We start from the raw sequence: 18,217 nt of genomic DNA on the forward strand, positions 1-18,217 counted from the left end.
GATGAGAGGTGACTTGATAGAGGTGTACAAGATGATAAGAGGCATAGATCGAGTGGACAGTCAGAGACTTTTCCCCAGGGCGACAATGGCTAACACGAGGGGACATAATTTTAAGGTGATTGGAGGAAGGTATAAGGGGGATGTCAGGGGTAAGTTTTTTTCCCCACAGAGAGTGTTGGGTGCATGGAACGCACTGCCGGCGGAGGTTGTAGGGGCAGACACATTAGGGACATTTAAGAGACTCTTAGGTAGACCCATGAATGATAGAGAAACGGGGGGCAATGTGGGAGGGAAGGGTTAGATAGATCTTAGAGCAGGATAAAATGTCGGCACAACATTGTGGGCCGAAGGGCCTGTACTGTGCTATGTTAAATATGGGGAATTCCAGAGAGTCATAGAGTCATACAGTATGGAAACAGGCCCTTCGGCCCAACTGGTCCATGCCGACCGAGGTGCCCATCTGAGTTAGTCTCATTTGCCCGCGTTTGGCCCGTATCCCTCTAAACCTTTCCTATCCATGTACCTGTCCAAGTGTCTTTTAAATGTTGTTATGGTACCTGCCTCACCCACTTCCTCTGGCAGCTCATTCCCTATTCTGACCACCCTCTGTGTGACAAAGATTCCCCACAGGTTCCTATTAAATCTTTCCCCTCTCACCTTAAACCTGTGCCCTCTAGTTCCTGATTCCTGTGAAGACTGTGCGCATGCACCCTATCTACGCCCCTCATGATTTTATGCACCTCAATAAGATCGCCCCTCGTTCCCCTAACGCTCCAATGAATAAAGTCCCAACCTGCTTAATGGCATCTTTCCTACAGCAGGGTGACCAGAACTGACCACAATATTCCAAACACGGCCTCACCAACGTCCTTGTACAACCGCAACGTAATGTCCCGACTCCTGTACTCCGTGCCCTGACTGAAGGCGGCCAGCATGCCAAGCGCCCTCTCCACCCAGCGGGGAGGTTGGCGGAGTGGCCAGGTTGGGAGGGGGATGCCGTCTGCCTGTGAGAAGGCACAAGGTTGGCACCATGTGGGACCAGCCCACAGCGCAGCACCACCCAGCCTCCTGACCCAGACCAACGCCTTGGCTGTTCCAAGACCACAGGCCCTGGGATAACCACGGCGGGGGGCATGGGAACACTCGGATAAGAGTGACTGCTGAATCTCAGCTCTTACAGGTAGCTCAACAACTAATCTCTGTCAATTTAATGAATATTAAAAACAGTCATATATTGGTCATAATGTCATGGACAAAGAGAGATACAGGACAGAGACAGGCCCTTCGGCCCACCGAGTCTGTGCTGACCATTAACCACCTATCACAACGCTAATACAGCGCCAGTGACCCGGGTTCAATTCCAGCCGCCGTCTGTGAGGAGTTTGTACGTTCTCCCCGTGTCTGCGTGGGTTTCCTCCGGGTGCTCCGGTTTCCTCCCACATTCCAAAGACGTACGGGTTAGGAAGTTGTGGACGTGCTATGTTGGCGCCGGAAGCGTGGCGACACTTGCGGGCTGCCCCCTGAACACTCTACGCAAAGGATGCATTTCACTGTGTGTTTCGATGTACATGTGACTAATAAAGAAATCTTATCTTACACTAATCCCATTTTATTCTCCCCACGTTCCCATCAACTCCCCCCTGGATTCTACCCCTCACCCACACACTAAGGCCAATTTACAGCGGCCAATTAACCCACTGACCCACACGTCTTTGGGATGCGGGAGGAAACCGGGAGCACTCGGTGGGGGGATCCCATGCAGTCACAGGGAGAGCAGGCAAACTCCACGTGGACAGTGTCCAAGGTCGGGATCGAACCCAGTTCTCCGGTGCTGTGAGGCAGCAGCCCCACCCACTGCGCCACCGCGCAGTTCCGGCTGCCGGATCACGGGAAGGACGCGGAGCCTTTGGGGAGGGTGTGGGGGAGGTTCACCGGGATGCTGCCCGGATCAGAGGGCATGAGCTACAAGGAGAGGTTGGACACAAACTCAGGTTGTTTTCTCCCTGGAGCGGCGGAGGTTGAAGGGAGACCTGGTAGAAGTACGTAAAAGAGCGACAGGTAGGGTAGACACTCAGAGTCTTTTCTCCCAGGCTGGAAATGTCGAATACCAAAGGTTTAAGGTGAGAGGGAAGGTTTAAAGGGAAGTTGTTTTTCATACACACACACACAGAGTGGTTAGGTGCCTGGAACACTCTGCAGGGGAGGTGGTGGGAGCAGACACAAGACGTTTGAGAGGCTTTTAGACAGACCCACGGACAGGCAGGAGACGGAGGGATATGGAGCGTGTGCAGGCGGTAGGGATTAGTTTAAATTGGCATCGTGATCGACACACCGCGCGAGGAAAAGGGCCCGTTCCCGTGCCGTACTGTTCCACTCTACTCTGTACAGCCGAACAATGGCTCAAGAAATAATTTTTAAAAATGTACTTACAAAGAAGAGAAGGTTGAAGAGGAAAAGAAAGTACTTGGTGGCTTTGATGCAGCCCTTCCCCATGTTTCACAATCTGTGGAAAACAGGAGGAAAGAAAGTCAACTCAGGGTAAAACCGACGTCCGCCCGCACTGTCGACGTGTCGCTGCCCAGTTCTCCTGGCAGATCGGGAGTGTCGGACTCTGTCCTCGGCAGGAAGCTGCGGAGCAGGCCGGCAGCTGGTTCGTTGACCCGGGTGTTGGGCAAGCACCCTACTCCCCACCGCCACCTTCCCCCGCGCCCCCCCCCCCCGGCCTGTGGAGAGATGCAGACTCCGGGAGGCAGGGAGCCGTCTGCCGATCACGCACGAGGGGCCCGGCGTTGGCCAATGACAGGGCGCGTTGCTCCACACCAGCCCCCCGCTTCCCCCCACAACCCCGCCAGCAGTGACCCTCGGGCTGGTCTGGAACCAGGGCAGCCAGGACAGGACAATGTTGGAACCAACTCTGCCGCACTCTCGACTCTGGGTCGGACACAGCGGCTCCTCATCCACTGCAGGGGTTTGGTTCTGTCCCCACAGGAGCTGCCCGATCTGCTGGGCGTTCCCAGAATTTACTTCCCTTCCCCACGTCACACTGAACAGCCGTCAGCCAAACTTCATGGTGACAGTTCCCCACACTCAAGCCAAGATCACACACACACACGGCACCTGGCTCCCTGCTCCAGGTCCCCTGCTCCCTACTCCAGGACCCCTGCCCCCTGCTCCAGGACCACCGCCCCCTGCTCCAGGACCCCCGTCTCCCCTGTTCCCCAACTCCCATCTCCACCACCCTCCCGACACCTCCCTGCCCACGGACCCCTCCTCCCTTCCTCCCCCCTCCCCCTGTCCCCAGACCACTCCCCTGACCCCCTCCCTCTGCCCTCCCCTGCCTTGACCCCTGGCCCCTACCCCCTCCCTCCTCGATCCCCTCCACTGATCCCCTCCCCTAACCCCTCCCTCCTCTGCCCCCGACCTCACTCTCCCCTCCCCCACCCCTCCCTCTATCCCCGACCCCTCCCTCCCCTTGCCCCAATCCCTCCCTCACTCCCGCCCCTCCCTCCCCCTCCCCGCCCCTGATCCCTCCCTCCCCCTCCCCCCCGCCCCTGCCCCCTCCCTCCCTCCTCCGTGAGCCCGACCCCACTCCTTGCCCGGAATGTGTCGCCCGACGCCCAGAGTTCCCCACGTGGAGCCACATCTCCCCCGGCAAGAGGACTGGGCTCGTGGACAGCCCACACCTGTCCTCGCTTCCCCCCCCCCCCCCCCCCCCCATGAGGACTATGGGAGCGTTGATCCGACAGGGGAGCAGCCCCGTGTTGTTAGACCACCTCACCTCCTGGGGTGGTGGGGGTGGGGGGGGGGTCACCTCACTCCCTGTCCCCAGGGTACCTCTGCTTCCCCCGTAGCAACCGGATCTCTCCCCATACCTGCCAGCTACTCCCCCTGCCCTCCCACCCACCCCGGGACACCACTGCAGGGGAGAAGGGTTGTTGTTGTCATGCTCACACTGTGAATGTTGGTACTGAACAGGCAGTCAAAGGGTTAATGAGAATCAGCTGCACCTCCTGCCTTTAACGCCCACCCCTTCCCCGGGGGATCAGTCACCTGACCCCGGCTCCCCGCAGCACCCCTTCACAGGGTGTTTTGAGCGACAAAATTCTGGAGCCTACGATTACCTGGAGCCCAAGCAGGAAGTTCTGGCTATTGCACTAGGTGTGGCAGCGCACGCCCCGCCCTCAGCTTCACAACCACACAAGGGCAGGAGGCCAGCCCACAGAGTCACAACGACACAGGCCCCGCCCACCGGAATTAACCCCTTCCCTCCTCACACCCACACACTGCCCCAGGGGGTTCCGGTGGTTACCCAGTGCACGGGAAGGTGTGGAGGGGGTGGGTGAGGTCAGTTCTGGGGAGGGTTGGGACAGTGAGGGGGGTCATTGAGGGGGGACAGTGAGGGGTCAGTGTTGGGAGAGTGAGGGCAGTTCATAGACACGTGCAGGGGGCATCGTCAGTGGGTGAGGGGTCAGAGCGGTGGGGGTCTCCCATTGGGTGAGGGGTCAGGCGGTTTGGGTCTCCCATTGGGTGAGGGGTCAGGCGGTTTGGGTCTCCCAGTGGGTGAGGAGTCGGGAGGTGGGGGTCTCCCAGTGGGTGAGGGGTCAGGGTGGTGGGGGTCTCCCATTGGGTGAGGGGTCAGGCGGTTTGGGTCTCCCATTGGGTGAGGGGTCGGGGCGGTGGGGGTCTCACATTGGGTGAGGGGTCAGGTGGTGGGGGTCTCCCAGTGGGTGATGGGTCTCCCAGTGGGTGAGGGGTTGGGGCGGTGGGGGTTACCCAGCCTGGTACCTTGCTCCCCTCCGGTTTATTCCCGCTCCCTATCCCCCCGCAGACCCCGTGGGGGCCAGGTGACTGAGTTTGTTCGGGCAGACGGGTCAACAAGGTAACTGCGGTGGGAAGGTCACTGGTGTTACAGCCCAGAGCTGGGGCTAACCTCTGAACGCCCACCCCGTGCTGCACCAGGTGCTCACGGCCGGGCAAACTGTGACTGTCCCCACTAATCACCACCGTCATTATCTACACCCCCCTCTCTCCCCCACCTGCCAATCACCCCCTCCTCACCCAGATCTGCCTATCGCTTGCCAGCTCCTGCCTCCAGCCCTCCCTCCCACCCTCTTACCCTCACGCTCTTGATCCTGATGCGGGGTCTCGATCCAAAGCGTCGACGATCGCTTTCCCTCCACAGATGCTGCCTGACCCGCCAAGTTCCTCCAGCACTTTGCTCTGTGGCCCTGTGACCTCCTGGTAGATATAAATTACAGTTTCAGGCTGTGCACAGGTTTGTACATAAGGTAAGATATAAGATATTTATTTATTAGTTACATGTACATTGAAACACACAGTGAAATGCATTTTTTGTGTAGAGTGTTCTGGGGGCAGGCACAGTAGTGTAGCGGTCAGCGTGACGCTATTACAGCACTAGCGACCTGGGTTCGATTCCTGCCACTGTCTGTAATGACTTCTCCCCGTGTGTCTGCGTGGGTTTCCTCCGGGTGCTCCGGTTTCCTCCCACATTCCAAAGACGTACGGGTTAGGAAGTTGTGGGCGTGCTACGTTGGCGCCGGAAGCGTGGCGACACTTGCGGGCTGCCCCCCAGAACATGCTACGCAAAAGGTGCATTTCACTGTGTGTTTTGATGTACATGTGACTAATAAAGAGATCTTATCTTCTAAGTGTCGCCACACTTCTGGTGCCAACAGAGCGTGCCCACCCATACATGTTTGGAATGTGGGAGGAAACCGGAGCACCCGGAGGAAACCCACGCAGACAAGGGGAGAACGTACAAACTCCTTACAGACAGCGGCGGGAATTGAACCCGGGTCGCTGGCGCTGTAATAGCGTCGCGCTGACCGCTACACTACCGTGTTGGTCTAGGTGCCTTTTGCACAAACGCTGGTCAATAAATAGTCCTCCCTGCAGCTGCTCAGGCATTTATTTGAAAACAGGGGCAACTCAATCAGCAGAGTCGCTGCCTCACAGCTCCAGAGACCCGGGTTCGATCCTGACCTCCGGCGCTGCCTGTGTGGAGTTTGCACGCTCTCCCTGTGACCTCCGGGTGCTCCTGTTTCTTCCCAACGTCCCAAAGACAAGCAGGTAACTTCACTGGGCAAATCTAGTAAATCAAACGGGTGAGGTGGCAGGTGGATCAAAAGGGAGCTGATGGAGACGGGTGTGTGTAGTGCTCCAGGGAACTGAGGAGAGGGGTTGCAGGAATGATGGGACTGATCCTTTGGGGGCTGGCATGAACCTAATGGGCAGAACTGCCTCCTTCTGTGCCTTATTTAAGGAAGGGCATTGCCAGTGTGTCAGAGGGTGGAGTTTCTACCGGTCAGTGCTCCACACCTCCCCAACTCCCCCTTTCCAATGGTGTTCCAGACTCTGTCCCAACAGCCACACGCAATAAAAAATCCCCAGGCTGCAGCCTCCGTGATACAAATCCCTCGAACTTCCTCAGTCCCACTCTCTGACCTCTTGTTATGCAAACAGTGCAAATAGATTCAGGCCCTTGAACATGTGGCACATGCAGTTCTAATTCAGCTTGACCCGGAGCATGACGCTGTTGTGCACATTCCTTGCTGCCTCAGAAGGTGGGGGATATTCTGCTGCTGACTTTAATCTGGGGATATTGCTCACCGCAGCACTTCCTTCACGTACAGTACTCTCCCAAGTGACAATCACGCCGTCCAAACAGGTAAACTCAGTCTAAAACCTCTCTGATCCAAAAATCAACAGATCATTTTTTTCTCTCAGGGCACAACTCATCTCAGTCCCACTAAAACTGTGCAACACCCACAGAACATAGAATGGTACAGGATAGGAACAGGCCCTTCAGCCCACAATGTCTGTGCCAACCATGATGCCAATCTAAACTGCCATCTGCCTGCACAAGGTGTATGTGCCTCCATTCCCTGCCTGTTCATGTGTCTGTCTAAATGCTTCATAAACCTCACCGTTGTATCCGCTCACACCACTTCCCTGGCAGCGCATTCCAGGCTCCTAACCGTCTCCATGTAAAAAAACTTGCCTCGTAAATCTCCTTCAAAAAGTCTCAGCACGGTGTTACACTGGGAGCACGGACAGTGTCAGTCTCAGCACGGTGTTACACAGGGAGCACAGACAGTGTCAGTCTCAGCACGGTGTTACACTGGGAGCACGGACAGTGTCAGTCTCAGCACGGTGTTACACTGGGAGCACGGACGATATCAGTCTCAACGCGGTGTTACACTGGGAGCACAGACAGTGTCAGTCTCAGCACGGTGTTACACTGGGAGCATGGACGATGTCAGTCTCAATGCGGTGTTACACTGGGAGCACGGACGGTGTCAGTCTCAGCACGGTGTTACACTAGGAGCACGGACGGTGTCAGTCTCAGCACGGTGTTATACTGGGAGCATGGATGGTGTCAGTCTCAGCACGGTGTTACACTAGGAGCACGGACGGTGTCAGTCTCAGCACGGTGTTATACTGGGAGCACGGACGGTGTCAGTCTCAGCACGGTGTTACACTGGGAGTACCGACAATGTCAGTCTCAGCACGGTGTTACAGTCTGAAACCAGACAGCAACAGTTTCAACATCCTGTCACAATCAGAAGCTGGCGTTACCACAAACAAATTGGACATTGTTCTATGAATCCCCTAACCGTCTTGTTCGTCCCCTGACTCCCACCAACCGCGACTGGGTGATCAACTACAACATTTCACTTACATCAGCAGACTCACCCTCTGAGGACTAGAAGCAGAGTGAATGTCTTGTCCCCTCGGTGGGACAGTGGCTGTGGGTTTCGTTCTGAGAAATCAGTTGGAGCCGTCTAGAATATGTCAGAATTGTATCTCATGGCCCTAATTATACCTGTGAACTAAACGGGAGGGAGTGGGATTCACCGCTGACCTTATCTCAGCACTCCCTGCTAATTAAAGTAGGAAACCTTGCCTTTCCAACCTGCCCACCCAGTGGCGTGTGCTCAGGCCCCAGTCTCAACCATACTCTGCTGTTACTCTTTGAGGAACACCAACTGCTGTTCCTCTCCTGAAATGTCTTAGTGAACATTTCCTGCAGCTCCAGGCACCTGCCCCACTCCTGCAGCCCACAGGCTCCAATAACAACCCTCGTTTGTTGGGCCACCCCCCCCTTGGTCCGAGACCATCGGCTCTGTGGCAACCACAGATCCCCCTCCTCCCCCCGTTGCCTCTGACGTCACCTTCCGAACTTCAACGACTTCCATTCGTTTATTAGCTAAAAGCACTACAAAAGGACAACCAGTGTCAAACTACTACAACTAATACAGAAAAGAGAAGAAAACTATGCATCTACAGAGCTACAGCGATAACGCTAACACCTGCTAAACGCACACGCAGCACTTCAGAGAAGAACGTGGTGCCTTTAACACAGCAAAACATCTAATAAGGTAAGATCTCTTTATCAGTCACATGTACATCGATACACAAAGATGCATTTCACTGTGTGTAGAGTGTTCTGGGACAGCCCGCAAGTGTCGCCACACTTCCGGCGCCAACATAGCACGCCCACAACTTCCTAAACCGTATGTCTTTGGAATGTGGGAGGAAACCAGAGCACGCAGAGGAAACCCACGCAGACACACGGGGAGAACGTACAAATTCCTTACAAGACAGTGGCCGGAATTGAACCCGGGTCGCTGGCGCTGTAATAGCGTTACACTGACCGCCAATGACCTTTGACAGAGAGTCACATTGGGGCCAACGAGTAAAGCTTAGTGAACGAGGTGGGTGCTGGGTGCTACAGACAGGCACAAGAGTCCAGGAGGACCAGAGTCGGTTAATAGATGACAGTCGGTGGGGGGGGGTGGACACAGGTATCTCATGGGCGGGGGGGTGGGTCTGTAGGGCTGGAGGAGGTTACCTAGAGGGGGAGGGGATGGACAAAGATGATAATTTAAAAATTGAGGCATCGCTTAAATGGAAGCCAGCGTAGGGGAGGGAACAGAGGGGAGGTCACTTCTGCGGCCGGAAGGAGACGATGTACCACATGTACGTGGAGTGCGAGAGGCTGCAGCCCCTCTTCGCCTACCTGAAGGGGTTGCTGCTCAAGTTCTGGCCGCGCTTCAGCCCCGCGCTGCTGATCTACAGTCACCCGGTGCGGCGGGGGGAACAGGTCTCGCGGGGGATCTCCTGGTGGGTCTTCTCCTGGGCCTGGCTAAGCTGGCCATCCGCGGGTCTGGGCGGCGGGCGGCCGGCGGCCGAGGGTTCCGGCCGGTCCGCCTGCCCGCCACTCTCTCCTGGGCTTACATCTATGCCCGGGTGTCCTTGGAGAGGGAGCAGGCGGTGTCCGCGGGCACCCCAGGTGAGTTCCGCGATGGGTGGGCCCCTCAGGGGATTGCGTGTGTCATGGACGGTGAGAATGCGCTTCTCCTCCGAAGTGTTGCGCGTGCGTTTAGCGGGTGTTCGTTAGCTTTATTGCTGTAGTTCTGTAGTTTGCATCGTTTTCCTTCTAGTTTCTGTATTAGTTGTAGTATTTTAACACTGGTTGTCCTTTTCTGGTGCTTTTAGCCAATAAACGTTATATAAATAAAAAAGTGTCCAGGAGGACCAGAGTCGGTTCATAGACAACAGTCGGGCGGGGGGGGGGGGGGGGGGGGGGCACAGGGACAGGTATCTCAGGGGAAGGCTGGGTTTGTAGGGCTGGAGGAGGTTACCTGGGGGAGGGGATGGACAAAGATCATTGAGGCGTCGCTGAAATGGAAGCCGGCGTAGGCGAGGGAACAGAGGGGGCAGCGTGGGGTGAACAGGAGGGGGACACCGGTCGCAGAACTCGGCGTTGTGGGGAGTGACACAAGAGTGAGGGGAGCTTTCACAGGTACCAACGGCAGCCTGACCAGTCCCCTACACCTCAGCCACTCCAGCGTCAGTCCCCACTGGCCCTTGGCCCGGCTCCTGGTCCAGCCCCCTCACTCCAGCCTCCTCACTAAGTTCCACCACCGTCACTCCCTTGAAGCGACGGACCCGCCATTCATTAACGCGGCGTCAGAGGCGCTCGGCCTGCGTCGGCAAAACCGACAGCTGATCAAAGACTAAATCTGCCAGATCAGCAAGGGACCCAGTCCCACTTCACCCCTTCTGTGATGTCACTGCAAGATCCAACACAGAACAATCCAGGGATAATCCGTAGGGATGATCTGAGTCGATGCAACACAGGCACAGTAGTGTAGCGGTCAGTGTAACGCTATTACAGCGCCAGCGACCCGGGTTCAATTCCGGCCACTGTCTGTAAGGAGTTTGTACGTTCTCCCCGTGTGTCTGTGTGGGTTTCCTCCGGGTGCTCCGGTTTCCTCCCACATTCCAAAGACGTACGGGTTAGGAAGTTGTGGGCGTGCTATGTTGGCGCCAGAAGCATGGTGACACTTGTGGGCTGCCCCCAGAACACTCTACGCAAAAGATGCATTTCACTGTGTGTTTCGATGTACATGTGACTAATAAAGATCAGTACCTTTATCTTATTTTAACAAGACCTGGGATAATCCATAAGGATGATAGGAGTATACAACACAAAACAATCCAGGGATAATCCATAGGGATGATCAGAGTAGATACAACGCAGAACAAGACCTGGGATAATCCATAGGGATGATCAGAGTAGATACAACGCAGAACAAGACCTGGGATAATCCATAGGGATGATCGGAGTAGATACAACGCAGAACAAGACCTGGGATAATCCATAGGGATGATCGGAGTAGATACAACGCAGAACAAGACCTGGGATAATCCAAAGGGATGATCCCAGCATATGGAACACAGATGAGACAAGGATGGGAACCAAACAAAAGGCCAGCCACACGGAGAGTTGCAGCACAGAAGGAGAGCAGGGCCGTGGGTGACTGTGCGGACGGCTGGGTCTGCTCAACGAGGGAGATGGTGGCTGCCAAGGGGGGGGGGGGGGGGGGGGGGGGTTGGTCAGGAAGAGCTGAGTAACCTCCACAGCGGGGACCCAGGAAGATGTGAAGCAGCCAGGCGGCGAGGCAGTGGGCAGACAAGAAAGGCTCCACTCTGCTGAACCCCCTGAACAGGAAGAGTATGTTTATGGTGCGGAGAATTATTGCAGAACATCAGACAAGGGCCAAGGAGCAGGAAGTGTATCACCCAGTGTATTGAAAGCAGACTCTGTGACAGCTGGATGCATTCAGCTAAAGAGGCTCATGTACAGCTGAGAAACAGTAAATACTGGGCCAGACCAAACCTGGCTCTGCTTTCCAACAGAGACACAGGGGCTGTCAACCCCCACACGCCCCCCAACCCCCGCCCCCCACCCCCCCACAGCCTTGGGCTCCCTCTACGACGAAGCGTGCTCTGACTTACCCTGACAACACCTACATCAAAACCAGATCCATGAGCACCTACTTCATGGATAGATCCAGGGACACATTCTCAACTGTGCCTCACTCACTTGTCCCAGGAAAGGAAGGAGTAGTGTCTTCGATCTGCCCCTCCCCGTGTCCCGAACCTCCACACCCCTGGCCCTTCAGTCCATTGTTCCGATTGCATCCCGACCTCTCTGTTCCCTGCTCCCTGATATTCCCTCCAGGGGCAACTCAAAGCTCAGCTGATTTGGACAATTCTTCATTATCTTTTCTCTGCAGTTACTATTTCTCCAAAGCCTCAATCGTTGATTATCAAATTCAATTACAATTCCCTTCACTGCCAGTACCTCAGTGAACAGGGCTGTGCTTGTTGTCATCTCACAGGTGAGTTCCTGGTATAAAAAATACACTGTTCACCGAGGATCATCTTAATCAGTCCCTCCCTGGGGGAAACTGATGAAATTCAGTCAAAAGTCAGTGACTCCAGTGGAGAATGAACATGCAGTGCGTAAAACGGGTACACACCCCAAACCTGTTGCTTTCAATCAAGGCAGTTAGATTAAAATGGGCCACTTTTGGAGTGGGGGAATCCTCTATTTTAAGGGCCAGCCACTTTTTGCTAGTAAGTAAAGGGAGACAGTACGAAATTATAAGGAGGGTGGATAGTGAGGGACTCAGCCATAACAGAGTTGTCTAAAACTGGAAGGGCACAGATTTAAGGTGAGAAGTGGAAGGGTCAGAGGGAACCTGAGGAACAACTTTTTTTCACCCAGAAGGTGGTTGGAATCTGGAACACACTGCCTGAAGTGGTGGCGGAGGCGGAGACTCCCACATTTAGTAAGTATCCGTCTGAGCGCTTGAATCCCCAAGGGAGAGAAGCCACAGACCTAGTGCTGGGAAATGGGACTGGTATAGATGGGTATTTGATGGTCGGCAGAGACACGGTGGGCTGAAGGGCCTGTTTCTGTGCTGTCTGATCCAATGACAAAGTTGATAAGAAGTATGGGGGTACTGACGAGGGAATTCCCACCGCAGGGAATCCTGTATCCTGACAGAGCAGCAGGGGTACAGTCACTGGGGGTCAGAGAGAGGAGTGATAGACCATAAGACCATAAGACAAAGGAGCAGAAGCCGGCCATTCGGCCCATTGAGTCTGCTCCGCCATTCTATCATGAGCTGATCCATTCTCCCGTTTAGCCCCACTCCCCCGCCTTCCCACCATAACCTTTGATAGGTATCTGAGTAGCCAGGGCATCAATCTCTGCCTTAAATACTACCAATGACTTTGCCCCCACAACCGCCCGTGGCAACAAATTCCACAGATTCACCACTCTCCGGCTAAAGAAATATCTCCGCATCTCTGTTCTGAATGGGCGCCCTTCAGTCCTGAAGTTGTGCCCTCTTGTACTAGACTCCCCTACCATGGGAAACAACTTTGCCACATCTACTCTGTCCAGGCCTTTTAACGTTCAAAATGTTTCTATGAGGTCCCCCCTCATTCTCCGTACTCCAAGGAGTGCTGCCCAAGAGCCATCAAACGTTCCTCATCTGTTAACCCTCTCATTCCTGGAATCATTCTAGTGAACCTTCTCTGATACGTGCCGGCTGCCGAGGGAAGGTGTGCAGGTGAAGGTAGCACCGGTGTTGATGGCGGGGGACTACTCTGCAAGCCCCCACAAGCAAGAGGCATCGGACAACGCTGTGTATAAAGTGAGCCAGTTCCAGACACAATTGACTGACGCTTGGTAACATTCCCATTGGGCGCAGTGCACACCAGCCGCTGAAGCTCCCACCCCCTCAGGAAATCCTTGCGTTCCACTGGCAGGCCCCATGATCACATGGCCAGTGCCTCCCCAGTCACGAGTACCAGAGCTGTTGATGGGCCGGGGCCGGGGCATGGTCACAAACAGGACCAAGGTCCATCCAGAGTCAGAGCACAAACTACCATGGACGGCGCAGACCATGATCCCACCTCTGGGGACATCTGGGGTGCGATGGGCTGGCCCCATCCTGAGAGAGTGGCCTTTTTGATCACAGTCTCTCCCCTGCCGGGGTAAGTCTCGACCCAGCGTGTGGAGATTGACTCACTGAGTCTCAGGGAGTCTGGCTGGAGTCCAAAGAGGCAAATTAAAAATTGGGATTAATGTGGGATTGGATTGGTGTAAATGGGACGTTGGTGGTTGGCACAGACTCGATGGGCCAAAGGGCCTGTTTCTGTGCTGTATCTCTCCGTGACTCCATGAGGCAGCATAGGGTCATATTTCAAAGGCTGTGGGAAAAGACCCTCGAGGTTCACGACATGTTACTCAGGCTGAGCACCGTGCTATCCACTGACGGCAACGTCCCAATGTGATATACCTGCAAGAGAGGGAGTGTGAGGAGCCTCACCCAACATGGAGGGAGTTTGTCCCATGAGGCGTGATGAAGCAGATTGTGCCTGTACTCCCAAGAACTCAGAAGAATGACAAGCGATGTCACTGAACTGCAAAATTTTGACAGGTATTCACAGAGTCAATGCAGGGGTGATTTTCCCCCTGACTGGGGAGTCCAGAAAAAAGCCACGGTCTAGATTAAGCTGTCGGCCATTAAGGATGAAGATGGGAAGACGTTTCTTCATGGCGATGGTGAGTCTTTGGAGTTCTCCACCGTGAAGGACTGTGGAGGCTCGATTTGTTGTTTGTACTCAAGACGAAGATCGGTGGATTCTTGGACATTAAGGGAATTGAGGGATATGGATTTAGTGCAGGAAACTGTGAAGGTAAAAGATCAGCCACGATGTTACCGAGTGTCAGAGTAGTCATGGAGTCTTGAAATAGCCCGTTCCTGCTCCTATCTCAGCCGCAACTCACTGACATTAAAGCTGGACTCTGTCCCAACTGGTGGTTACGGAAACAAAGAAGTCAGCCACCTGGCAATATACTCCTTCACAGAGAGAACACCCCAACGCACCTCTGGGGCAAAAAGGGAAAAATGGTTGCCCACCCCGGACATTCTCTCTTCTCCCCCCCTCCCATCGGGCAGAAGGTACAAAAGCCTGAAAGCACGTACCACCAGGCTCAAGGACAGCTTCCATCCCGCTGTTGTAAGACTATTGAACAGTCCCCTAGTACGATAAGATGCACTCTGGACCTTACAATCTACCTCGTCATGGCCTTGCACCTTATTGTCTGCCTGCACTGCAGTTTCTCTGTAACTGTAACACTTTATGCTGCATTCTGTTATTGCTTTTCCCTTGTACTACCTCAATGCACTGATGTGATGAAATGATCTGTATGGACGGCACACAGAACAAAGTTTTTCACTGTACCTCAGTACATGTGACAATAATAAACCGATTCACCAACTGTAAAGCAGGACAGAAAGGTGAAGGCTTTCAAGTAATAACACAAGGAGTGGACGAGTTAAGGCAATATCTGCATCTGCTCTGTCACGCCCTGTGAAGTGTGTACAGTTCACTGCGATCACCTCTCATTCTTCTGATCTCCAGAGAGTATAGACGCAGTCTACTTACCCACCACCTCAGAGTGAACCTTCAATGCACCCTTTATTGCAAGTGTAGCCAGGACCAATCCATGATATTGCATATGCATTCTCCTAGAGCCCAGTAATAGTTGGAGTAAGATGTCTCTACTCCTGCCCTCTTGCAATAGGAACAACACACCCTTTGCCTTCTGAATCGCATGGTAACTTTGAGTGTCAGAGACACACAGGTACATCTGGACACCAACACCTTCCAATCTCGCGTCACTTAAGAAATACACCCGTCTTAATCTTTTTAGTCAGGGAACTTCACAGTGCAAACTTAGCTGAGGCACGACTCTTAACGTGTGAAGAACTGGGAAAAATCAATGATCAAGAAAATCTAACTTTGCCCAGTTCTAATAAAAGATGTTAAATCTGTTTCTGTCCCCAAAGATGCTGCCTGACTTGCTGAGTCTGTCTGTTTTTATCTCAGATTTGCAGCATCTGCAGGATTTTGCTCACGACCCTGGGTTTTCACATAAATCAGACGAGGAGCGGGACAAACTATTTTCCTTGAGGGCTCTTACAAAGGTCATTGCAAAAACTGACCTCCATTAGTATTATTTCTGCAGGTCATTCACCTCGAGTATTGCTGTTCCTCTTGTATCACACAAAGCTAACCTACCGCCTTCCCTTGGTAGAATCATAGACACAGCATGGAAATAGGCCCTTCAGTCCACTGAGTCCATGCCGACCCTCAACCACCCGTTTACACTCATCAATACCAATCTCATTTTTTATTCTCCCCACGTTCTCATCAACTCCACCCCCCTCCACCCAAGACTCCACCACTCATCTACACGATTTATGGTCACCTATTAATCGAACGACCCGCACGTCTTTGGGAGGTAGGAGGAAACCGGAGCACCCAGCGGGAACCCACGCCATCACAGGGAGAACGTGCAAACTCCACACAGACAGCAGCCGAGGTGAGGATCGAACCCGGGTCTCTGGAGCTGTGAGGCAGTGGCTCTGCCCACTACACAGTGTGCCATCCATGCGTAAAACCTCAATTTTTGCATATTCTGGATTCTCCTGTTGGAAAAGACACCTTCTGATCCTTAACTACTCCAGTTTGTTTCCATGAACCCAAGGCTATGTTCATTTGATCCCATGATCTCCGGATGTCCCGGTAAAACCCCAGCGACCCACGAATTCCTTCCTGACACATCGGGCAGTTGATACAGAGGGTCCCTCCAAACCCATGGTCCCAAAATATTGTCTGACCCCACCGGTCATCAGATATCCCAGTGGTGATCATGTGACTCTATCTTCTTCCAACCTTTTCAGTTGACCCAAGGATGTACGATAATGTTGGGATAGATTGAACTCATCCTTGTAACAGCCCTCACCCCTCGTAAAGCTACTGTCACTTGGAACCTGCAGTAACCCTACAGCATCATAACCCTGAACTATAACCCAACCGTAAGCATATATACCCAACCTACCATAATGCTTTAATAACCTGAACCCTACAGTGACTCAAACACCATCATAACCTTATAGTAACTAAGGCTACATTAACTATTACCCTACCATAACACCTTAATAACCTGAACCCTACAGCGACCCTAATCGTACCATAACCCTAACTCGACCAAAACTCTATAGTAACTCTATGCCTTCCATAACTCTAACCCCATTGTTACAAATATAGTGATCCTAACCCTACAACCTGAACCTTACAGAAACCCTGTAACAACCCAAACCCAAGTGTGACCCCACTGTAACCCTCCCGTTACGGTACCCACTCAGTGTCCAGGCCTGACCTCAAGGCCTGAAACACCCTGTCACTTCCTAAAGCGAACACAACATTTTCCAGCTTGATCCCGGGATCCTGAGAGGTCCCAGTACAATATCAGTGATTCTATAATATCCCAGCGGGATCCCATAAATGTAAATTCCACGTCTAGTGCCGGTCACTCCAATCAGATCCTGAATCAGTTCAGCCTGATGCATAACTGATCCCAGTAACCACAGTGTATCCCTGATCCCGGTGACCCAGGATATCCTGGACTGATCGCGGTGATCCCGGGATATCCCGAAATCAGTGATCGGGATGTCTCTGTTCCCAATTCATGGCCCCAGTGTCGATGGAATTTCCCAGTCGGATCCCAAGTACCTGGAGTTTATCTCTATTCCCAGTGACCCGGGATATCTCGTCCGGATCCCAGTATCCCGGGCTATCTTGTCCCCCCCCCCGTCCGGATCCCACTGACCCCGGTTGTCTCTGTTCCTGGCGACCCGGGATATCTCGCTTCCTCCCCCACCCCCCACCACCACCCCCCCCCCCCCCCCCCCCCACCGTCCGGATCCCAGTATCCCGGGATATCGCAATCTGTCCCGAGTGCCCCGGGATAGCCGCGGGCGGAGGTTCGGGCCGGGGCTGCAGCGAGAGTCCACCAGTACTCACCGGGCGGAGGGCGGCTCGGACCCCGGGCGGAGGGTGGCTCGGACACCGGACCCCGGACGGAGGGCCCTCTCTCTAGGCGGCAGAGCGGAGCGGGACTTCCCGTGCGGAGCCCGGCACCTGATGTAACCGAGAGGGGAGGGCGGAGAGAGGAAGTGAGTGGTGAAGCTGTTCACCCCGGCAGGGGAACGGCGGGGGGGAAGGGAGAGAGAGAGGGGAGAGGGGAGGGGGGGGAGAGGGGAGGGGGGGGAGAGGGGAGGGGGGGAGGGGGGAGAGGGGAGGGGGGAGGGGGAGAGGGGAGGGGGGAGAGGGGAGGGGGGAGAGGGGAGAGGGGAGAGGGGAGAGGGGAGGGGGAGGAGAGGGAGGGGGAGGGGGGGAGGAGAGGGGAGAGGGGAGGGGGGAGGAGAGGGGAGGGGGGAGGGGGGGAGAAGGGAGAGGGGAGGGGGGGAGAAGGGAGGGGGAGGGGGGGAGAAGGGAGGGGGGAGGGGGGGAGAAGGGAGGGGGAGGGGGGGGAGAAGGGAGGGGGAGGGGGGAGAGGGGAGGGGGGAGAGGGGAGGGGGGAGGGGGGAGAGGGGAGAGGGGAGGGGGAGAGGGGAGGGGGGAGGGGGGAGAGGGGACGGGGAGAGGGGAGGGGGAGAAGGGAGAGGGGAGGGGGGAGAGGGGAGGGGGGAGGAGAAGGGAGAGGGGAGGGGGGAGAGGGGAGGGAGGAGGGGGGGGAGAGGGGAGGGGGAGGGGGGGTGAGGGGAGGGGGGGAGAAGGGAGAGGGGGGAGAGGGGAGGGGGAGGGGGGGTGAGGGGAGGGGGAGGGGGGGTGAGGGGAGGGGGGAGAGGGGAGGGGGAGGGGGGGTGAGGGGAGGGGGAGGGGGGGTGAGGGGAGGGGGGAGGGGGGGAGAAGGGAGAGGGGGGAGAGGGGAGGGGGGGTGAGGGGAGGGGGGAGAAGGGAGAGGGGAGGGGGA

General features: G+C 55.1%; 1 protein-coding gene across 3 annotated transcripts in view; it reads right to left on the reverse strand.

Moving 5' to 3' along the window:
• The window catches only part of cd82b (CD82 molecule b), a 30,352-nt gene extending 12,944 nt beyond the window's left edge, over positions 1–17,408 (reverse strand). The window contains exons 1-3 of one of the 3 annotated variants that reach the window (XM_052029462.1): positions 17,266–17,408; positions 5,117–5,238; positions 2,431–2,503 (exon numbers count right to left, since the gene is read on the reverse strand). In XM_052029462.1, coding sequence (XP_051885422.1) covers positions 2,431–2,493 — 63 coding nt within the window. In that variant the 5' untranslated portion in view covers positions 2,494–2,503; positions 5,117–5,238; positions 17,266–17,408. Of the gene's footprint in view, positions 1–2,430; positions 2,612–4,121; positions 4,138–5,116; positions 5,239–17,265 lie in introns of those variants that run through there. The other 2 variants (XM_052029464.1, XM_052029463.1) reach the window with 2 other exon arrangements.
• Positions 17,409–18,217: the final 809 nt, after the last annotated feature.

Source organism: Pristis pectinata, chromosome 14 (assembly GCF_009764475.1).
Source record: "Pristis pectinata isolate sPriPec2 chromosome 14, sPriPec2.1.pri, whole genome shotgun sequence".
NCBI classification, from domain to species: Eukaryota; Metazoa; Chordata; class Chondrichthyes; order Rhinopristiformes; family Pristidae; genus Pristis; species Pristis pectinata.